General features: G+C 52.4%; 1 protein-coding gene across 3 annotated transcripts; it reads left to right on the forward strand.

The window, feature by feature from the left end:
- The first annotated feature begins 455 nt into the window (after window positions 1–455).
- KLHL36 (kelch like family member 36) lies at window positions 456–21,880 on the forward strand. 3 transcript variants are annotated; one of them, XM_077891043.1, is made up of 5 exons: window positions 456–660; window positions 11,320–11,398; window positions 16,255–17,328; window positions 18,809–18,966; window positions 21,106–21,880. In XM_077891043.1, exons 2-5 carry the CDS (start codon window positions 11,336–11,338, stop codon window positions 21,659–21,661), a joined length of 1,851 nt encoding a protein of 616 aa, XP_077747169.1. In that variant the 5' UTR covers window positions 456–660; window positions 11,320–11,335; the 3' UTR covers window positions 21,662–21,880. The 3 variants fall into 3 exon arrangements, with proteins under 3 accessions (XP_077747169.1, XP_077747170.1, XP_077747168.1); XM_077891044.1 differs by lacking the exon at window positions 456–660 and adding an exon at window positions 8,709–8,785; XM_077891042.1 differs by lacking the exon at window positions 456–660 and adding an exon at window positions 8,900–8,979.
- Window positions 21,881–23,406: the final 1,526 nt, after the last annotated feature.

Raw genomic sequence — 23,406 nt, forward strand, 5'->3', positions numbered from 1 at the left:
ACCCTAGGCTCTGTTGTCAACCCCATTTCACAGAGGAGAAAAGCAAGGCACAGAGAGTCTTGGTAATTTGCCCAAGGTCACACAGCTGGCAAATGGTAGACACAAGAGTTGAACTCCAAGGCTTATGCCAGGTATCATTACTACATGCTATGCTGAACAAATGATTGAATGGATCAACAAAACCAAAACGGCATAAGATCCAGAGAGAGAACAGCCCTGCTGATGCAGGCAGGACCATCCAGGTCAGTATATGCAGGGGAGGACGGAGGGACAAGGACAGGCTGTTCAGAGGGTCTGGCTGGAGGCTGCAGTCCAGGATGTGCATCCCTGCCATGAAGGAACCCAGCATTCCTTCCTCCCCTGGGTCCCACAGCACAGGGCCACCTCCACCCTCCCCTTATCTTATCCACATTGCAGTTGCTTGCTCACATGTCTGTCTCTCCCACTTCAGATGCAGACTGGGTTTCACTCAGACCTTTTTTGGCCAGGACTTATTTGCCTTGCCTAGAAACAATCCACTTTTCTTGAACAATAAAGAAGAACAGGATTCGAGACCCCAGGAGCCCTGTGAGAACAAGGCCAGACCCCATTCGGGGAGGCAGTGAAGCAAGAGGCCCATTACTGGCAGGAGGTCAGAGGACCAGCTGCTCAGCTGACAAGGTAACAACCAGGCACCTGCTCTTTCTCCTAAGTAGGGGCAGGCCTGGGCCTGGAGTCTGAGCTTCAACAGGACATAAGGGGTCCCAGGATTGTGGGAGGCCAAAAGGCTTGTAGAAAAATGCAGAGACGATTTTTGAACAGGGTGATGTGAGTTCAGAGAGAATGTGTCTGAGAGTACTCCCTGATGCACTATTCCTAGGAATCCCATAGGAAAGTCTGGGCTCAGTGGAAAGTGTGCTGTGATCGATTAGCAATGTCTGCCATGGGTATAGGATAGGAGGTGGAGGTCTGACTGCTATGTATTTACCATCCCGGTTAGCAGGGCTGTGGGAGAAGGGAGCTGAGAAGATTACTAGTAATAAGAGCAACTTCCATCTATTAAGTGCTTAGAATGTGTCAGGAACCAGATAAAGTGTTTTTCCTGCTGTATTTCATTTGACTCTCAAACCAACTCCAGGAGGTAAGTGTTGTTTTGCCCCTCCTTTAGACGGTCAGTTGCAAGGGGCGCCTGGGAGCCTCAGTTGGTTGGGCCTCTGACTCTTGGTTTCTGCTCAGGTCATGATCTTGGGGTCATGGGATTGAGTGCCACATCTGCATCAGGTTTTGCTGCTGGGCATGGAGCTTGCTTGAGTCTCTCTCCCTCTGCCCCTCCCCCACTCTCTTCCTCTTTCTCTCTCTCAAAAAAAAAAAAAAAAGTTCCATGAGGGCCATGATTTTATTTATCTGTGTTGTTTAGTGCTGTATCCCCAGGCTCTGGAAGAGTACCAGGCAGGCACTCAATTAAGCATTTGCTGTTAAGTGGATTAACACTCTTTGCAGATGAGAAGACTGAGGCCAGAGTGGTAAGTAACTTGCTCAAAGTCACGCAGCTAGTAAGTGTAACCTAGTAAGTCATGTGGCGAGGACAGTGTGCGTCTCTTGTAGAACTTTCTGTGATGATGGAAATGTCCTATAACCTCTGCGGTCTGTAACAACAGCCACGAAGGTGTGTGGCTGCGAGGTACTTCAAATGAGGCTCAAGCAACTAAGAAACGAAATTTTTAATTTTATGTAATCATAGCTAATTGAAATCGAAATGGCCACATGTGGCTGTCGGTGACCATTTTTGCACAACATTGCTCTAGAGCTTGAGGGCTTGCTCGACTGCCCTGGAATGATACCAGATGCCATATTCAGAACACGGTCCAGGTTCTCCACAGATGCGCAGAAATACACTGGGACAGTTTCAGCTATAATTCCATCAGGGAGGGCAGGAGTGTAACCAATGAGTGGATCTCCAAGCAGCTACATTTGTGCTCTTCCAGCAACAACAATTCCGGGAAGGCTTTTTTTCCTGTGTTGTCTAGTTTTACACATGAGAAAAGTCTGAAGATTCCAGAGGAGGACACGGCACACTCAGGGTTACCTGCTGGCCTTGGACCCAAACCAGGTTCATGAACCCCAAATACCAAGCATTTTGTTTTAATGGTTGGCAGAATGAGAAGGACATGGTCAGTCTGGCGTGCCATCGAGGAGTCAGGCTGTGGGCAGTCAGCTTAGTTAGGGGCCTCAGTGGTCAACGACAAGACCCACAACAGTTGGCTCCAGGTAAAACCATGACACATGAGGAGCTTCCTGTCCATCTTATCCGTGGCAACCGCTTCCCCTGTGGCCTTGCCCTACTTCTGTCTGGGGGCTCATATCTTTCTTCACCTGTAATCACAGCATGATCTTGAGAAAGTGTCTGAAGCTGATGAACACTAAGGTGTACATGACTAATAGGAAGTGTCCACTTCCCGACAATTTCTATTTTGACAGGAAGCAGAGGCCAGCAGAGTGTCCGGCATCATCAGCAAAAGCTCTATGTATGCAGCTTTATGTGGCAGGCAGCAGAGGAAGTGGTGGTCATGTATGAAGTCATTTAACTCTGCTTCGCCACGCGAAAGGAACATGTGCCACCCCATTTGCAGATGGGGAAACCGAGGCACGCTGAAGTTAAGTAGCTGTCCAGTTCACAGCTGGCAGGTGGTGGGGAGGGCGAGGGGGAATAGCCAGGCCAGCTTCAGACCCAGGCAGAGCTGGGGAGAAAAGCATTGGGGATGAGAGGGAAGGAGGAAGCAGCAAGCACCAATTGTAGGGAGGCCTTTTTTCCTGCAATCTGAGATTAGGTTGTGACGACCCATGGGCTGGGCCCAGGCTCCTGCTGCACTCTACCCATTGGCTGGCCTGATCCTCCAGAGGCATCTGTTGCTTCTGGTCCTCTCTCTGGTCTAAATAGTTACAAACTTACAAGAGTGAGCTGGCCAAGAATTCTGCTTGAGGATGTGATCCAGGTCGGCCCCTGGGCCTGCTCTTTTATGCTGGCCTGCGATTTTTTGAGATTACTCAGCCTTTGGGATGGAAGCTGGGCCAAGGACAAACCCTTGGTGAGAAGAACAGACTGTTTAGGGAACAGGCCCACCTCCTCCGCCCTCTCTCCTCCTCCAGGAGGCCAGAAGCCTTGCAAACCCCCTGCAGGGGGCAGGCCTGGTGGCAACCAGCAGCCCCCCCCCCCCCCCAGTCTGCCACTGCCAAGTGCAGCTGTTCTTGGGGAGCCTGGCTGGCACCTCACGGACACCTTTCCCTGCCTCTCCTTCTTACTCGCTGTGACCTCCTGGGCACCAGAAGGTCAGAGCCAACTCAGCAGCTCGAAAGGAAAGCAGCTTGCAGCCCTTCCAGTGAACCTTCTAACGTGCTGGTTAACGTCAGGCACTGGCACACGGGAGGCACAGGTGCCTCGTCCTACGTCCGGCACTTACTAGTGTGAGATGAGCATGAGCTCCTTCAGAGCCTCTGCTTCCTCATCTGTAAAGTGGGCATAACACTAGCACGGACCCTGAAGGCTACCATGAGGATTACACAGGCCACTGCCAGTGTGTGGTGCAGGGCCTGTGCATCACCTGCCATTCACTTGGGCCTCACTTACCTATGCCCCTCCCCACTCACCCACCCCTACCCCATTTTTTGCCATTTTGTGTATTCAGATGACATGTTCTTTACAAGGGGCACTCTGCTGTGACGTGTTTTTGTAATGAAGCATTGAGAATAGAAATAACATGGGTCTTGCATGTCCCTCCTTGGTGACAATTCCACCTGCCCCATCTGGCAAGTGTCTCACAGAGCTCCATGCTCAGGCCTCCCACTTGGGGGTTTAATGCCCTGAGATGGTTGTCTTAAAATCCTTAATTACTATTTTTTGGATTTGGATTATGCAAGCTAGGCTGAGTGGGACAATGGAGCATGTGCTAGTGGGCTTGGTTCACAGGTTTACATCACTTTTGCTCAGTAGGGGCCTGGGCACAGGTGCAGGAAGGCTTAGAGCCAAACCTCTGGGCCCTGCCCACCAAATTACATGATCCCAGGGGCAGCGAGGCTCTGCATATGCCCCACAAGGGCTCAGGGCACACAGCACATAAAAAGCACCAGGACAGATCAAGAGAAACTGCAAAGAAAGGAAATCGTTTTTTTTTTTTTTTTTTTTTTCTTTTTGAACAGGGAGCCCCATGTTTTCATTCTGCCCTAGACCCTGCAAATGATGTAGCTGGCCAAGATTCCATCTGGTGCCCAAGTCTCAGAAGTGTCAGGGTGCCGAGCCACTGCCAGGGGGCACCCACTAGGACAGCCTTTGAGGGGTTGATTAGAGCCTAACAAATATGTACTTCTCTGGAGCAGCAACTCTGCTTTATTGTTAGAGATGTGCACAAAAGTGTGTGTGCAAGAATGTTCACCTGGCATTATTTATAACAGCAGAAACAGGCAGACGCCCAGCAGTGAAGGAGGGTCAAGCACACAATCAGGATGGAGGGATCAGATGCCACTGGAGGAGCATATCATAGAGAATTCACTGGCATGAGAACTCATGATATTTGCAAAAGAGGGAAAAAGGCAGTTAGGGAAGGGCCTGTACCATGTGACTTCATTTGCATAGAAGCGTGGGGAATATATACATGGGGAACATACTGGGCCGATTTACACTTAAGTACTGACAGCTGTTCTCCTTGGGCGGGCAATTTTTTTCCCTTTCGTGGGTGTCTGTGTCTCCAACTCATTTTTACCATTGCATAGAGGCATGAGGGTGCAGAGGATAAAGTTAGTTTAGGCCTATGGACCAGACTGCCTGGGTTCAAAACCCAGCTCTGCTCCCTACAAGCTCTGTGACCTTGGGCAAGTGATGTATCTTCCCTGGGCCTCAGCTTCCCCATCTGTAAGCAGAGAAAGTAATACTGCCTTCCTCAAAGAGACAAGGAGGGGAGATGAATTAGTGCAGAGAGCTCAGCAATGCCTAGCACACAGGGAGCTGTATGTGATGTTAGCATTGTAAACAAATTAAATGAGAAAAATCTGGAGACACAACAATATTAACAGTGATTATTGTGGGATGATGTTGAAGTGAGTGGTTTGTTTTTCCTTTCAGACTTTTCTTTCCCAAGTGAAGCATGAACGTTTATGATTTGAGAGAAAATATTAGAGGGGAAAAACCTGAAAAGGTGGTATACTAAGTGTTGGGGAAAACAGGATGAAGTCGGGTGAGCCATATCTGCATACTTTTCAGGCCAAGGTCAAAGGTGGATTCCAGGGCTTGTTCTAGGCCCTTATTCCAGGCCTACCATCAGGTTGTGTACCTTCTCATTCATAAAGGATCCAACACCTGATGGACAGATGTCAATGCCAAAGTGTAGGCTCTCACAATGAAATAGCTATGGCTAAATCTCTCAGAAATATATCCATATACACATAGAGATACGTACGATGTTGCTCACTATCTGTATTATATCTGTCCATCCATCTACTATATTTATGTGTATATATAGAGAAGGAATCTTTACAGCTATAAAAAAAAGAGTAGTTCCCACTCACAGTCCCCAAATATAAGCCTAACACAAGACTGGCCATGATATGGTAATTACTCATTTACTTATTTGCCTCCCTCCCTGAAACTCCTGAAAATGTCTTCTTTCTCTCCATAGCACATACCATGGTGTCTGGCACGTAGTAGAAGTCCCTAAAAGTCTGTTGAATGAATGAGTTCAAGTAATAACAGAGATTCACAAGTCAAGATACAGACATAGAATGAGATTTGGGATTAGCTTTTTGGGGGGTGGAGACGGGTCAAGGGAGGATCAAAAATGAGCAAGGAAGGCTCTAGAGTAAAGATGATGCCTGAATAAAGTATTGAAAGGTGACCGGGTGCTTGTCCCCACAGAAGAGGGGAGAGAGGTGAAGAGACAGTGAGCATAGCACTCAAAGGATCCTCCAGGTGGTTCCAGGGTTAGTTTTACCCTCATTCTCTTTAAATTAAAAAAGAACTTTCTGTACTTTTGTTTCTTAACAAACTAGTGACATTTAACACAAATCCCAATTACCAAAAGTAATTTTTAAAAAGATTGTATTTATTTCTTTGATTGAGACAGAGACAGCGACATAGATAGAGCAGGAATGGGAGAGGAGAGGGAGAAGCAGGCTCCCCACTGAGCAGGGAGCCCAATGCAGGACTAGGGACTCATCCCAGGACCCGTAGGAGATTATGACCTGAGTAGAAGTCAGATGCTCAACCAACTGAGCCACCCAGGAGCCTCCAAAAGCAATTTTTTTATAAGTCCCATAAATGTAATGCTTTTCAGAAAGAAGCAGGGTGTGAATGTGCAGTGGGCTGAACCAGGGAGGGAAGGGCAGGCTGGCTCTGCTCTCACTTGACCCCATTCACAGGTGAGGAAACAGACTCAGGATGTGACAGGCACTCAGGAGAAAGTGAGTTTACCCAGTCCATTCTGCCCCTCCTGTAGGCATGATTCCTGCAGTGCTCCTATCACTGCTGCACCCTTACTTTGCACCAGAGGTGAGTGAGGGCCACACACACCCCCACCCCAAGGGCAGGTAGCCTCTGGGGAAAGGTGCATGATGAGGGTGGGACAGCACCCTGGCCCAGGCTGCTCAGGGGCCACAGGATACCTTGCTGGGAATTATCTGATGGAAGGGGCCTCAGTCATTGTCACGTCTAACACAAAAAGAACAAAGACAAGCCTTGAGTATTTGCCTGGTCACACTCCCCATCCCTATTTTTCTTTTCTTTCCTGGCCCACCTTCAGTGGCTGTATGTACCCATGCTTTATGCAGCCCCAAAAGATGCTCTGAATCCTTTCCAGAGAAGGCAAGGAATAGAAAAACAAGGACAGGGTTTTTTCCCCCCTTCTTTGTTTGGTTTTGTTTTTTGTAACAGTTTTATTGAGATATAATTCACATACCATAAATTTGCCCTATTAAATTATAAAATCCAATGGTTTTTGGTATACTGAGTTGTGCAACCAGCAATATCATCTAATTTCAGACCATTTTTATCACCCAAGAAGAAAACCCTTATACTTTAAGTTACCCTGTATCCCCCCAAATCCCCAGACCTAGGCAACCACCAGTCTACTTTGTCTCCGTGGACCTGCCCGTTTTGGACACTTTGTATACCTAAAGTCATACAATATGTGTCCTTTTTGTGTCTATTTTCACTTAGCCTAATGCTTTCCAGGTCCATCCATGCTGTAGCATGAGATAAATCTGACAATTCACAGATTGCCAGGGGATTAAATTCATTTGTTCCACAAATACTCAATACTGAGCACCTACTATGTGCCAGTCCGGGGCCCAGCCTGGAATTAAACCGACTGTAAACTCTGTCCTGGAGGGTTTCTAGCGGGGGAGAGAGACAATAAGCCAAATGAATAAGAAAGTGGTTTGTAATATTCGAGGGTGCTAAGAGTAAGAGGTACAGAAGCGCAAAGCTGGAGGTGGGCAGAACGGGAGGGGGGTGGCGTGACCCTACCTGGAAGGGCCGGCAGACGCCTCACCTGAGCGTGAGCGCAGCCTACGGCTGGGCTAAGACTGGGAGCGGGAGGGAGCCGGGAGGCCGCCGCGCTACCCCTCTCAGCACTCGGGTCAGTACCAGCGGGCGTTTCCAGGTGCAAGCCTGGGGGGCCCCGCGTGCCGGGGAGCCAGCTGGGTGACAGAAGGAGGCTGCGGCCCAGGGTGGGAGTCCTGCCGACCCCGCGCACGGCCCCCTCCCGCGCTGCCTCTCCCCCCGGCGCGCCGCCCCCCAGCTTCGGCCCGGCTCGCCGCTCCCCGCTCCCGGCCGCGCGCGCCGCCCCCTCCCACCGCGCACTCCCCTCCCTCCCTCCCTCCCCACGCACCGCTCCGGGCCCCCTCCCACCGCGCACTCCCCTCCCTCCCTCCCCACGCACCGCTCCCGGCCCCCTCCCACCACGCACTCCCCTCCCCACGCATCGCTCCGGGCCCCCTCCCACCGCGCACTCCCCTCCCTCCCTCCCCACGCACCGCTCCCGGCCCCCTCCCACCACGCACTCCCCTCCCCACGCATCGCTCCGGGCCCCCTCCCACCGCGCACTCCCCTCCCTCCCCACGCACCGCTCCGGGCCCCCACCCCCCGCGCACTCCCCTCCCTCCCTCCCCACGCACAGCTCCCGGCCCCCTCCCACCGCGCACTGCCCTCCCCACTCACGGCTCCCCGGCCCCCTCCCACCGCGCACTCCTCTCCCTCCCTCCCCACGCACCGCTCCGGGCCCCCACCCCCGCGCACTCCCCTCCCTCCCTCCCCACGCACAGCTCCCGGCCCCCTCCCACCGCGCACTGCCCTCCCCACTCACGGCTCCCCGGCCCCCTCCCACCGCGCACTCCTCTCCCTCCCTCCCCACGCACCGCTCCGGGCCCCCACCCCCCGCGCCCTCCCCTCCCCTCCCCGCCCTCCCGACGCACCGCCCCCGGCCCCCTCCCCCCGCTCCCCGGCCCCCTCCCCCGGCGCACTCCCGCCGCCCCCGCCCCTCCCCCCGCGCCGGCTCCCGGCGGGCTCCCCGCCGCCTCCCCCTGCGCGGCCCCCACCTCCGGAGCGCAGGCCCCGCCTCGGCGCCGCCTTGAGCCCACCTCCTCGCGGCAGCCGCCATTGGCCGCGCGCGCCGCCTCCGCCCTCGGCCTCGCACTTCCTGGCGAAGCCATGGCTGCGCAGCCGGCCGGTCCCGGGGCTCCGGCGACCCGGCCCCGCCGCCGCGCCCGCCCGGTGCCGCCGCCGCCGGGGCTCCCCGCGCCGCTCCCGTAGCGCGCCCTGCAGGTGGGGGCCTCCGCGCGCCGTCGGGTCGGGGCCGGGGGCTGGGCGGGCGCCTGGAGGGCCCCAACCCCGCGAGCGGCGACCCCGGCCGCGCCACCCGTACCCCCTCCGCGCCCCTGGGTGCGGGGGGCGCGCGGCGGGAGGGGGACCGCAGGTGAGCCAGGTGCGGCCTGCGCGGCCCGGCCCGCGCGGCCCAGGTGAGTGTCCCCGCGTCCCGCCGCGGACGCCGGCCCGGCCCGGCCCGGCCGCGACCCGCCTCCGCCTCCGCCTCCCTCCGCCTCCCTCCGCCTCCTCGCTGCCGGCTCGAGCCTGCCCGGCGGCCGTTGTGCGGGCGGTTCGGCCCGGGGTGCGGGCGCGGGCGGGCGCGGCGGCCGCGAGACCCGCGGCTGGTGAGTGGCGGCGGGCGTCCGAGTCCCTTTCCCGGTCGCTGAGGTCCGCTGGGCTCAGGGTAGAAATCGGGAAGCAGCTCCGGGATCAGGCTCCCTGGGGACCCTCCGTCCGAACGTCTCCCCTGTTCCCCTGTTTACTAAAAGACCCTTTAACGCAGGGCTGGGGATCGCCCCTGCCCGTGCAGAGATGGCCCTGACCCCTGCGTCCGCCCCCAGGAAGCACCGGAGGCGGCTGACACCCAGCGCTCCTGTGCACCTTGGCCACAGACCACTTGCCCTGAGACAAAAGGGAGCTTCCACCAGGGGGAAACTCTCTCAAGAAATCTTGGCCTAGAAAAGAAAGCTTTTCAGCGCTGAGAGCAGACCTGAGCCCTGACTGGCTGCAGGGGTGGTGGAGAGAGGGGGACATGCTGCTTTCCGGAGTGTGACCTTGGGCAGGCCTGTCTACCACCTGAGCCTAGGCATCAGGGAGGATGGTGGCACCTGTCTCAGGCACTGCATGAATATGGGTCTCCTGCCCTTCCCTCCTGAACCCCCTAGCAGCCCCCAGGACAGTCAGAAGGAACAGGGGTAGCTCCAGCTGGTCTTTGTCACAAAGTTGCTAGTTTGTCAGAAATCTCGGTGATGTTCTTTCCTTTCCCCCAGGAGCTGGGCAGGATGGGTTGTGCCCAGAGTACTCCCGTGGGAACACTGGAGGCACCCCCCACCCCCGTGTGACACCCCGTATCATTGACACAGTGCTTATTTCTTGTGATACTGCTCTTTATTAGCCTGGGCTGTTTGTTCAGTAGGTAACAAATTGACTCTTCTCAACTCAACAGGGGAGGAAAGTTCCTCCTGAAACCCAGTATGTGACTGGTGCCCCCATAGCTAGCTAGTGTGGTCCTTCTTGGGTGCTCCCATCCTCCCAGGTTCCCTAAAGCCTGGCTCTGTGCTATTATTAGTGAGTTAGTTGGCATTTCAAAGCTGGAAGAAACTTTAACATTGCCTGATACACCAGCCCATTCCATAGATGTGATTACAAGGTCTAGGGAGGTGAACATAAGCATTCGTTTTTTTGTTTGTTTGTTTGTTTTTTAAGATTTTATTTATTCATGAGAGACACAGAGAAAGAGGCAGACACATAGGCAGAGAATAAGCAGGCTCCCTGAGAGCAGGGAGCCTGATGCGGGACTCGATACCAGGACCCCGGGATCACAACCTGAGCCAAAGGCAGAGGCTCAACCACTGAGCCACCCAGACATCTCTATTATTATTATTTTTTTTTAATGACCAGGCATGGTAGCTTAGGGGTTGAAAGCAAGGAAGCCTTCCTGGATTACAGTCCTAACTCTGCTGCTCCTTCCTGATTGTGTGACGCTGGGCAAGTGACCACATCTGTATCTGCTTCCTCCTCTGTAAACTGAGCAGAAAGACAATGCTGGCCTCCTGGGGGTTTTGTGGAGACTAAATCAGTGAAGACATAGGAACGCACTTAAAGGAAAGCCGTGTCTAGAATGGTACTGTATTTTATACGTGGCAGTTGATCCCTGCATCACTTCCTTGCCTTCATCATGATATTTTAAAAGTAAGAAACCTTTACATACTGAGCTACATTCAGCAGAGCTTCCTGGTAAAGGGCCAGCATCTGCCTCTTTGAAGATGGATGGGCTCAGGTTTGATTCCCGGCCATTAACTAGCTCTGTGACCTGGATCCCAGCATCCTCATCTGTACAGTGGGATGTGACCTTAGCCTGGCTGTGCAGTTGCGGGGCTGAGATGAGATCGCATATGTGAATCCCTCAGCCAGGCTCCTGGGTCATAGTCTGGGCTTGGAAATAACTGTTGTAATTTTGATCTAGCCAAAGGCTTCGAAGAAGAAGACTTCCTTGGGATCAAACATCAAAAGGCAGATATTTATAGGAGGTGGACTGAAAGACATGATGTCAGGTTTTAGTTCACAAATGAACAGCGTTAGGTGTTCTGATTCTAAGCTGGTTTTTAAAATCCACATACGAGAGTTCTTGACAGTATACAGTCTTTTCTCCCTCTTTCCTTCACGTGACTGTTTGCATGCTGGTTGTCATTGATGTCTGCCAGCAGAGCTGTGATTCATGAATGGTCTAGGGTTTATTATTCACACACTCAGAGATCCTGTTCTTGTCTTAGGGCTGCGGTCTCTCTTATGATGGAGGGAAGCCGACAGACGCGAGTGTCACGGCCGTACAAGATCAGCGAATCATCCAAGGTCAGTGAGTGGTCGGTCACTCGCCACCTGTGTAGGTTGCCTGGGAGTGTGCTGTTTTTCTGATGAGTTGTTTTCCTAACGTACAGACTGCTTTTCTGTTCTTGGCGGTAGTGTTAACCTCCTTGATGAACGGAGAGGTAACACGGGCATGGAATGGAAGACATCCTCAACTCAGAGGGAGGGGCGACACCTTGGCTCATTTGTTCTCTGCCCTCAACTTGAGGAGGTGGATAGGAGGGAAGAAAAGCCACGGGATTTCTGTCCCCACTTGGGGACACGTCCGTTGACAAGCCAGTGGCTGACCTCATGATGGGAGCAACGTGTTGCATACCTGGTTGTTTAAGGACCCAGAGTCATCCCCTAGTCGTGACTTTCTGGGACCGTAGGAGCAAGTGAGGGTGGGTTCCCCAGGGCTAGGCTGCCAAACTGTGCCTCACTGGTCACATCGGGATCACCCCAGGGGGGGGGGGTTCATAATTAGAAATGCATATGCTCCGCCCAGCCCCAGACCTGCTAAATTAAAATCTGAGAGCAGGACCTGGGAATCTATACCTTCAGCAGACTCTTCAGAGGACTCAGAGCAGCCTGTCGCCCAAGCTACTGGAAATAAGGACCGGGAAACCAATTTGCAGGACAGGCCCTGTTTACACCTGTCCATCTATAAATGTAAATAAATACTAATAACAGCCTGTTTTCCTTAAAAGTGGCCCTTTTGGAGATGAAATTTTATGGTTATCTTAGATCATGCATTTTCAATGGAGCCAGTATTGCCCCCTTGGGGCCAATACTGGTCTTGAGGGTACAGAAAGCCCTTTTTTGTGATGAGAGCATGGCTATACCTACAGTTCATGCACAGATATATGGAATATATGTGGTGTTAAAATTTCATGGGAACTCTTAGGAAAAAATATTTTAAGAGAAGATTGAAAAAAAAAAAAAAAGATTAAGGAATACCACTGTAGATAAGGGGAGTTGTGAGCAGCCTGTAGATTTGAGGGGAGAGGAGGGACAGAGGTTCTAGAGATGTGCATAAAGGAAACTGGGGTATAGTTTGCAAGAGAGGTTGGTTCTCCAGAGAAACGGGCTCCTGTTTCCATCTGAGTTACAGAGAAGGCGCTTGCCAAGCCCAGCTTTATCTGCTGTGAAAACCCAGAGAGGTCTAGCGGCTGTCTCAAAGAGGCTTTGTTTCGGACCCTGGCTGCAGAGACAGTGTAGCTTTCTCAGTGTGATAGCGCTAGAAATCTTTGTCCCTTACAGCAGCCGCACTCTGAGTTTGTTTCTGTCTGAACCTAGCCCTTGGTTAGATTGTATTTATGTTTCCACTTTTTTACCTTTTAAAAGCCCAAATGGTAAGCGTATCCTCGATTTCCTAGCTGTTAAATACATCCATATAGCCAGTACCAAGATTACAAAAGAATATTACCAGAACCCTGGCCCCAGGCTCCAGCTTCAGGACTGGAGTTTTGCCTGCCCTTGAACTTAATGTAAATGGGACCAGAAGTGGATACACCCATGTGCCTGGCTCCTCTCACCAATTAGTATGGTTGGTGTTCACTCCTGTTGGTGTGTGTAGTGGGAAGTAGTTCCTTCTCAGTGCACTAGAGTCTTCTATCGTGTAATGGCCACTCTTTGTTTATCTGCTCTGAAATGTCTTCATCCATTTTGATGGTGAATTTTTTTTTTTTTTAATGAAATACGCCATAACTGCTGTATTCTGACTAAGGTTAGCTGCTGAGCGCCTGTGTTCCTTCACCCACCTTGCTTCGCCTCTGATGAAGGCACTAAAGTAGGAAATAAATGAATGAATAGGTTTAATACCATCAAAGAACGTTGGGGTTGGGGCTTCTAAATTATAGGAAATGCTGTGAGACTGTTAACTAATGTCCCTTTGAGAAATCACATTTGTCTAAGTTTTCACCTTTGCAGCTACACTGAAATAACCAGAAAAGGGTTATAATTAGAGCCCCAGGTGAAGACTGAAGCATGCGTACTTAGCATGGAGACCCAGTTTTAGAAAGAGTGGCTGCCCTTCTCCCTGCCCTGGCTCGCTGGAGCAGATGGTCCCCTCTGCAGCTGTCATCTGGGGCTGTCCCCACCCCTCACCGCCCCCCCCAGGGTCTGTTTCTCTTTTTACACTGCAGATGAGGGTCCTGTGTACACCCATTTAAGTGGTGGTTCCACATTCTCCCCAGCTTAGAGCCAGCCAGGGGCCTAGGATTGGCAGATCACACACTAGGTGCCCCTCACTTCTCAGGACTTTGAACCTTTGCTATCGTAAGGTAGCCTGCTGCCGTACTGCTCTTATATCCCCTCCCTTCAGTCCACATGCCAGAGTGAGGGGCCCCAAGCCAGAGTGTGCTGGAGCCCAGACCATTTCTGCTTAATTAGAAGCCCAAACCAGGCCAGCCTGGCTCTCGCTGCCAGTAACCAGAATAGATGGAGAGATCCGTGTCAGGGACCTCTGAGAAACCATCCTGTAACATAAGAGCTGAAGAGCCTGGCTCTCAGCACTTGGAAGGGAAGGAAGCTTTGGGCACTATCTGTCTGGTGTCCTCATCAGAGTGTGAGAACGTTGCCTGCACTTGTGATCTAGATGAGGTGATTGGTGTTGGAAGTGGCCAGACCAGGGGGGACCAGAGGGAAATAAATACCACAATCACAAATGTGTTGGAGGCAGAAAGCAAAGAAGGTGATGTAACCCATGCAATAGGGCACAGGTGGAGAAGTGACCTGCAGGAACCCGGGGACCTACTGGGCTCTCAGCCCATCTCCCCGCACCTGCACCACTTCTCCTTGCGGGCTTAGAGCCCAGCCAGCCCTTTCTTCAGACTTCTTCAAGTAGGCCAACAACCTCGTGGATGTGTTTGGACAGTCTCTGTCTCCCTGTGCTGAATTTCGTGGTGTTTCCAAGGCAGATAAATCAAGCAGCGTGCAGATCCTCAACGCCCAGAGCCTAATCTGTCTTCCAAGGATGAAGGAGCTGGTGTCTTGGTCTGGCAGGTCTTTGCATTCTCCAAAACACATGGCAGGTGTACAGCCCTCAATAAATGTCTCACCAAGCCTGAATTGCTTGAGTTGATCCTTTTAATTTTTCATATTAATTGATTTGTTAATTCCAGTGCTGTATGGCGATTAAAAGTTTCAGTTCTGGAATCAGACCTAGCTTTAAATTCCAGGCCTAGGGATCCCTGGGTGGCTCAGTGGTTTAGTGCCTGTCTTCGGCCCAGGGAGTGATCCTGGAGGCCTGGGATCGAGTCCCACATCGGGCTCCCTGCATGGAGCCTGCTTCTCCCTCTGCCTGTGTCTCTGCCTTTCTCTCTCTCTCTCTCTCTCTCTCTGTGCCTCTCATGAATAAATAAGTAAAATCTTTTTAAAAATATATAAGCATTACATTTAAAAAAATAAAAAATAAACTCCAGGCCTGCCACTTAGTCACTGTGGGACTTTGGGCAAGTTTCCTAGTCTCCAAACCTCAGTATTTGTCATCTGGGAAATGGGCATGGTAACAAACCTTCCCTTGAAGAGTCATTGTAACCCTTGAATGAGAGTACATATCCAGTGCACAGTGCAGGATGCATGTAAGCCCTGCCCTGGGAAAAAGATCACGTTCCTGCGCATTTCGTGATTTCTTTCTTTTAATCTCAGCAATGACTAGGGAGGCCCTTTTTCTGAAAGTAGGAGCCCCAGAGCACCTTTGTCTAGATGAGTGCAGAGTGTCTGGGACCTGCCACATCCCTGGACCCATTGGTAGAAATGGGATCCTCTGTGGCATGGCTGGGGGCTGAGCACTTTCTGAGACCCAGAGAGAGCAGTGTGAGGCCTTGGAACTCCAGCTCTCCTGGGGCCAGCTCTGTGCCACATTCTGTCTCCTTAACCCCCTTCCTCAGTGGTAAATGCCCACATCCTCATTCATGAGGCCAGAGAAAGGGGGTTGAAAGGCTTCTTGTGGCTTTCCCAAGGTCACACAGCTAGTGAGTAGCAGCGCTGGGATTCAAACCAGATCCTGTGAGTGTAGAGGCTGCACCTGAGCAACTTCACCGTCCTGAAAGGATGGCAGTTTTTATTTTTATTTTTTATTTTTTTTATTTTATTTACTTATGATAGTCATACAGAGAGAGAGAAAGAGAGGCAGAGACACAGGCAGAGGGAGAAGCAGGCTCCATGCACCAGGAGCCCGATGTGGGATTTGATCCCGGGTCTCGAGGATCGCACCCTGGGCCAAAGGCAGGCGCCAAACCGCTGCGCCACCCAGGGATCCCGGATGGCAGTTTTTAAACCTATTTGCTCAGGACCCACAGTAAGAAAGAAAGGGAGCAGGGAGAGGAGAAAGAAAACTTTGAGCAATTCTATTCTAGAAAGAAGAGAGGAAGGAAGGATGAGAGGAAGAGAAAGTAAAAGTCTTTAGGAATTGTACTTATAAGGAAGGAAAGTAGGGGTAGGTAGGAAGGGAGATGGTAAGTTAGATTTTCTTTTTAAAGGCTTTTTTTTTTTTTTTAAGCTCTACACCTACCTTGGGGCTCGAACCCACAACCCTGAGATCAAGAGTCTCAGGCTCCTCCATCTGAGCCAGCCAGGCGCTGCTTTAGGATTTGCATGTGAAAAGAAAGAAGGAAGCCTACAATACACACAGGAACACCCTTATTTCCTGCACTGCCATCTGACCCACTATCCCCTGCTATCCTCTGTTCTCTTTCAGTTGTATTGTATTTATGTGCTGGTGCTGGGGCAGGAGATTGACCCCAGGACCCTGCTGTGGGGCACAGGGCTGGGTGGGGGAGGGGGTTGGCATGCTTCAGCAGCCCTTCCCCCCCCCAGCCCTCTGTGAGCCAACCCCTGAGTCGTGCTCTCTGCCACAGGTGTACCGCTGGGCCGACCACTCGACCACGGTGCTGCAGCGGCTGAATGAGCAGCGCCTCCGTGGGCTTTTCTGTGACATTGTCCTGGTGGCAGACGAGCAGCGCGTGCCAGCCCACCGCAACCTACTGGCCGTGTGCAGCGACTACTTCAACTCCATGTTCACCATTGGCATGCGTGAGGCCTTCCAGAAGGAGGTGGAGCTGATTGGCGCCTCTTACATCGGGCTCAAGGCCGTGGTGGACTTCCTGTATGGCGGGGAGCTGGCGTTGGACGGCGGCAACATCGACTACATCCTGGAGACGGCCCACCTGCTGCAGATCTGGACGGCGGTGGACTTCTGCTGTGAGTACCTGGAGCAGGAGGTGAGCGAGGACAACTACCTGTACCTGCAGGAGCTGGCCTCCATCTATAGCCTCAAGCGGCTCGACGCCTTCATCGATGGTTTCATCCTGAGCCGCTTTGGCACGCTGTCCTTCACGCCCGACTTCCTGCAGAACATCTCCATGCAGAAGCTCTGCGTCTACCTGAGCAGCAGTGAGGTGCAGCGGGAATGCGAGCATGACCTTCTGCAGGCGGCTCTGCAGTGGCTGACGCAGCAGCCCGAGCGCGAGGCCCATGCCTACCAGGTGCTGGAGAACATCCACTTCCCGCTCATCCCCAAGAACGACCTGCTGCACCGCGTCAAGCCGGCCGTGTGCTCACTGCTGCCGCGGGAGGCCAACTGCGAGGGCTTCATCGAGGAGGCCGTGCGCTACCACAACAGCCTGGCAGCCCAGCCAGTCATGCAGACCAAGCGCACGGCGCTGCGCACCAACGAGGAGCGCCTGCTGTTCGTGGGTGGCGAGGTCTCCGAGCGGTGTCTGGAGCTTAGCGATGACACCTGCTACCTGGACGCCAAGAGCGAGCAGTGGGTCAAGGAGACGCCCCTGCCAGCCCGGCGGAGCCACCACTGTGTCGCTGTGCTGGGGGGCTTCATCTTCATCGCTGGTGGCAGCTTCTCACGGGACAATGGAGGGGATGCAGCGTCCAATCTTCTTTATAGGTATGACCCCCGCTGTAAACAGTGGATCAAGGTGAGATTAAAGCCAGATTATTTCTTTATTCTTGAGGACTTTTGGTCTCTTAGCCTAGCCCCAACTGCCCCCCTTCTCTCAGGCCTCGGCCGCTATCTTGCTTCTGCACAAGGTGTGACGATAAAGTTATGAGCCACGTGGTTCATGCCTGCACCCTGACCGGAGTGAGTGCAATAGAACTTTCCACGGCAGTAGAAATGTTGTACACCTGTGCTGTCTGCCATCCTAGCCTCCAGCCACGTGTGGTGATCAAGCACTTGAAATGTGGCCAGTGGCACTGAAATACTGAGTTCTCGATATTATTTCATCTTTACTAATTTATGTCCGAGTGTAAATGGCCACACGAGCTAATGGCTGCTGCTGGGTGGTGCCGGCCTAGAGATTTGACCCACGGTTCAAACGCTGTTCCCCTGTCTCAGAGTCTCCCTGGAGCTCTCTTTTTTGGAAGGGTTTGGAGCTCGTTTACGGAGGTCACAAAGGCTCACACCTGGTGGTAGCTGTGGCCCTTTGGCAGGTGTGGCAAATTCTGGGAAGCGTGAGTCTTGGCGCCAGACCCGAGTCCACACCCAAGCTTGGCTACGTTGGAGCTGGGGATTTCAGGCTGCTTCCTCACTCTCCAAGTTTTGGCTCCCGCCTCTAGAAATGGGGTGGGGAGGGTATTGACATTCTGAAGTGAGGGGCTGTAGCTCATGGTGGTTGGCCGACACCTGGCATAGACAAGGTGGCTCTTTTCCTCACAAAAGCCTCCCCAGGCCACCACCCTAAAAAACCGGTCTGTCTTTATACTCACACCTCAGTGTTTTTACTTAACTTGATCAGGCTTTATTTTTTTGAGCACAAAACTCAGAATGGACTCCGATGACCTTTCTGTTTTATTCTCAAAAACTAAAAAGCGCCCTCTAAAGTGTAAGTCCCACCACTAGAAAGAGGCTCCCAGCTTTGGAGCTTTGTGGCTGTGGCAGCTAAAGGTATGGTCTCCTCCAGGACTGTGTTCATTTCTGTGTTCTGCCTGAATTATTTTTTAAAAACTGGGGGGTGGGGGGGGTCTTCTGGTTTTTAGTTTCTCATTGATTGCTGTCCACACGATAGTGTTAATAGGGTCTGATGTGGGGAGGAGCGAAAGGAAGATGGATTTTTATTCTGGGAAACCACTAAACTGGCAATTCTGAACTGTACTGTGGAACTCGAGTCCACGAGGTCAGCCACATGGCCAGCCATGTGGCCAAACAAGTTAGGGGAACTATGTTCTCGATCCCCTTCTTGGGGACTTGCAACACCTCAAGGGTCTTGCAAGCTCTGAGAAGTCTCATCTCAAGAGCCCCTCTTTCTCTGAGTTTGACTTCCTTCTCCCAAACACACTTGGCCACTGCTTGACCTTCCTGGGCTGTGTGTTCCAGAGGATGCATTTGGGAACTCAGTGCTAGATGTTGATGTTGTCTGAGTATTGAGAAGGGAAGGTACAGGTGTCCCGCCTCCACAGGTGGCCTCCATGAACCAGCGCCGTGTGGATTTCTACCTGGCCTCCATTGAAGACATGCTGGTGGCCGTTGGTGGCCGGAATGAGAATGGAGCTCTTTCTTCGGTGGAGACTTACAGCCCCAAGACCGACTCCTGGTCCTATGTGGCCGGCTTGCCAAGGTGATTGGGGGTGGTTTGTCATGGACTCCTCAAATGTGATGACTTTGTTCACCTCATTTGCTAGATATTTTGGTCTCCAATTCCAGGGGGAAGAAAATCTCCTGGCTTGTAAATAACCATGGGTAGACCATGGGGGCAGAGGGCATGGTGATGACGAGTCAGGGCTCTGGTTTTAGACCATCCAGGCACAAGAGTCAGCTCTGCTGCTAAGGCAAATGTCCCCCAGTTTCTGAGCCTGTTTACTTCCAGAGTTTCAGGGAGAGAGTATTCAGCAGATAGTAAGGCTTTCCCTAGAAATGTCTCTGAGTGTGGGCCTGGGTTCAAGAGATGATGGATCTGTGAGCCGAGCCAGCATTTTCACTCTGCTCTCTTACTTCATCTGTATAGCAGACATGGTAACACTTGCCCCATAGGGCTGTCAGTGTGATATGTTCCTTAGGAGCACCCTCCCACCCACAGCACCCAACACCTGGGGAGTGCCCTGGTGCTCGGAGCTCCTCAGTCTCCCTGCATTGATGTATGCACTTGGGACCACTGCTCATCATCCTGGATCTAGCAGAAGGTGCTTGCTGTTTATTTTGCTAGTCCCTCGATAGTTGAACCTGCAAGCACGCTTCGTGAACCAGTCTTATGGTGGAATGCAGGCAGCTGTCTTGCATGTGTCCCCAGGAGCTAGAAGGGCATGTGATGTAAGCATTAGATTGTGAATTCTGGTCCTGTTGCTACCCTCTTCGAGTAGAGGTTCCAGGAAGTGGATGGAGTAACATCTCTGACAATAGGCATAGTGGTTCCAAATGGCACGCACCATCCCTGGGCCAGGAGTGACGAGTCCCTTGAGGCTCACAGTGACCTGGTGGGGTGGAGGTAGGCTCCCATATAATTTGTCTCCCAAACCCGGATGGCAGTGAACAGGGAAGGTTGACAGTGTAAATACTGACCGTGTCATAGGCAGACCAAGACCTTTGATCTCCCTGGATTTAGTAGTGTTTTTTATCCTCCCATTTCGCAGATGGAGAAGGGAGCCTTAACGGTAGTGGTAAGAGTATCTGCTGCTCTTTCTCTGGGCCAGCTGGTGGGACTTCCATCCCTAAATACTCCTAACAACCCTGGTTTTATCTTTCTCAACGAGCCTGAGGTGTACAAGGTTGGAGTAAACATAGCCCGAAATGCTGTGATCACCAGTGGGTGCATGAACCTGCAGCCTGACCTGAGAGCGGAGGCGCTACGCGGTGCCTCCTGGCTCCCTGGGGCTGCCCTCCCAGACATTCCCCACCTGCAGCCACTGCCCACCTCCCCTGTGACCCGCTCTGCACTTAGGTTTTGTAATTTTCTTTTTTGTATTTATACAAACTGCACTTTTCAGAGAAAATTGAAAATCGAGCAGAAAGTATAAATTGTTCCTGTAGACCTTCTCAGAGCGTATTTCCCCCCATTGTTAACATCTCGAAGTAGCCACGCTATGTTTGTTACAACTGATGCACGCAAGTGGCCACGTTGCCCTAACGGAGGCCCAGGCTGAGGGCTCGCTGTCCGTGCTGTATGTTCTGTGGTTCGGGACAGATATGTGGGGACGCTCATCCACCCTTCCTTACAGTGTCAGAGTAGTTCCACGGCCCTAAGAATCCCTTGTACTCCTCCTGTTCATCCCATCCTCACCACAGGCTCCGCCCACCCTGCACCCTTGAACATTTCACCATCCCTATAGTCTTTTCCAGAATGTGCACGGAGTTGGAATTGTACTTTGTTTCCTTCCCTTTGCTTTATAATTGGATCAGGTGCCTGTGTGTGCCTCAATCCCACAGTGTCCTTGTTTTCAGCTCTTATAGGAAGGATCAGCCCCACAGTCACTGCCACTCCCGAACTGGGGGAGAGTGGAGGTGGGGCTGGGCCCAGGCGGTGTGACTGCTGAGCTGCATACACGTTTACCGCACCCCCCACCCCAACCCCGACTCTGCCATTCTTACCAGCGACAGCTGCTGACCAGTGTGCATGTGGTCTCATCAGATCCCCCACAGCCCACAGCCTCCAAGATTGCAGGTTGTCTCCCTTTCACAGGGGAGAAGCACAAAGCCTCGGCGCCAGCCTGGCACAGCCTTGAGCTCCCTGTCTGTCTCTGTCTGTCCCGCCGTCTCCCCTCAGGTTCACCTACGGCCATGCAGGCACCATTTACAAAGACTTCGTGTACATCTCGGGAGGCCACGACTACCAGATTGGCCCCTACCGCAAGAACCTGCTATGCTACGACCACCGAACAGACGTGTGGGAGGAGCGGCGGCCCATGACCACGGCACGCGGCTGGCACAGCATGTGCAGCCTGGAAGACAGCATCTACTCCATTGGCGGCAGCGACGACAGCATCGAGTCCATGGAGCGCTTCGACGTGCTGGGTGTCGAGGCCTACAGCCCGCAGTGCAACCAGTGGACCCGCGTGGCACCGCTGCTGCATGCCAACAGCGAGTCAGGGGTGGCCGTGTGGGAGGGCCGCATCTACATCCTGGGCGGCTACAGCTGGGAGAACACAGCCTTCTCCAAGACGGTGCAGGTGTACGACCGTGAGAAAGACAAGTGGAGCAAGGGCGTCGACCTGCCCAAGGCCATTGCTGGTGTGTCTGCCTGCGTGTGTGCCCTGAGGCCACGGCTGGAGGACAAGAAGAAGAAGGGCAAGGGCAAGAGGCACCAGGACCGGGGCCAGTGACCGCCCTTCTCCCCCGCTTCCCCACAACCCCGTCCCGCCTGCACCTGCGCCTGGCTGGGCTCCGCTCCCTGCGCCCACCCACCGGAGCGTCTCCACCAGCCACGACTTCGCAGCATCCTGGAACCATGATGGACTTCTTAGCAGCTTTTTTTTTACTTTTATGATTCTTGGTCTTTCTATGATATCACAGTAACTGATTAAATATTCTATATAATTTTACATATCATCTTGCTTGAATAATTAAACCCGGGCCCAGGCAGGAAATATCCCCTTGTATCTGTGTGAGGCTTCCTCCCTCATTATGAGTCCCTGAGGGTGCCCCCGCAGCCGTCCTCCTGAGAGTCTCCAAGGGCAGAGGATATACAGAAAGTTTTGTAAGTAAAATGAGGGGGCTTGGTGGGACAGTTCCCATCCCCAGTCCCCGCCTCCCTCAACTTGGCTGATCTTTTAAACATACAGATTCCTGGGCCCCACCTCAGAATTATCCGTCCTAAAACTACCAGGAGCAGGGGCGGAGGGGGCGGTGCCTGGAAACTATAACCAGTTCCCAGGATGACAGCATGAGCCACCTTTGGCAATCCTGGGCAACGTCATGTGCTTTTGTGTTTATGTTTGGGGACACGGAGACCCCGGCAGGGTGAGTGGGTTGCCCACTCCCTGGACAGTCAGGCAAGACCTGAAACTTCTCACCAGAAGATGTTCCCACCAGGATTTCCTGAAACAGTGACTGTTGTTTCTGAGTAGTCCCATTTTCCTGATTGGTTATCTTCCTGAGTTCTGAAAGGGTCTAGGTAATCAAGGAACTTAAAAAAAAAGGGGGGGGGGACATGAAGCTCTTACATTTTTCTGTTATTTGTGCTCTTTTGTTGTTTTTTTTTTTTTCCCCGAACTTACTTCCTTATGCTACCGACATACTGAGCCCCCAAAAATCTATGTTTGTTTCTCAGGAAAGAAAAAGTGGGCATCCTAGAATTTGCCATTGTTTTCTTTGGCTTGGCTCCACAAAGCCCTCAAGAGCACCTCCATGAGCAAGCCGAGCACAATGTGCTCCTGAAGGAGGATGTCAGGTACCCCTGCCCCCCCGCCCAACTCAGCCGTCTGCTGCTAAGTCGTTTTGTCGTCTGCTGAGCAAATTCTTCACCAAGTCCTAGCTGTTCCTCACTCATTGAGCAGTTGGTCAAAGCCACTGCCTCCCAGGGCTCAGCGAGCTAATTCAGTACATATAAGCTATTAATGTGTGTTTGGCACCTCCTTTTGCCATGTGTGAGCGCCATGCGCTGATCTCTGTAGGAACCCCTAGTAGCATGTGCCCTCAGAGGCCAGCTGGGGACTCCTGCCCCAGCTGCTGTGGACACAGGGACGGGGGAGGTGTTCGTGATCTCCATTTCGACAAAGATCACATAGCAGAGAACGCTTCAAGATCTCTTGTTAACCTTGATGTTAGACTATGAATCCCAGTTAACTTATTTACTTTTTTTTTAAACTATCTCTTTACTTCTTTTTCTTTCCTTTAAGGGATTACTGTGATTTTGAGTGGAGGGGGCGTTGAAAGCTTCAGTACCTAAATCCTTGCCCTCTGTTGTCAGCGGAGCAAGGGTTCTGCTGACTGAGCTAGCTTGTGCACATGGAAGTCCCTAGAGGTTCTGCAAGGCATGCCAACAATCAAACCAAAAATACTCTTGGAGCTCTACAATACTTGAGTGTATTAAAGGCTCTGAGAAGTCCTGCGGTAACTTAACAGTTAA

Source organism: Canis aureus, chromosome 3, assembly GCF_053574225.1.
Source record: "Canis aureus isolate CA01 chromosome 3, VMU_Caureus_v.1.0, whole genome shotgun sequence".
In the NCBI taxonomy this organism is placed as follows: domain Eukaryota; kingdom Metazoa; phylum Chordata; class Mammalia; order Carnivora; family Canidae; genus Canis; species Canis aureus.

Coding starts and splice junctions, on each gene's coding strand:
- KLHL36 (XM_077891043.1), top strand. CDS start 11,336: ATGATGGAGGGAAGCCGACAGACGCGAGTGTCACGGCCGTACAAGATC. Junction 11,399..16,254: donor AGATCAGCGAATCATCCAAG/GTCAGTGAGTGG, acceptor TCTCTGCCACAG/GTGTACCGCTGGGCCGACCA. Junction 18,967..21,105: donor TATGTGGCCGGCTTGCCAAG/GTGATTGGGGGT, acceptor GTCTCCCCTCAG/GTTCACCTACGGCCATGCAG.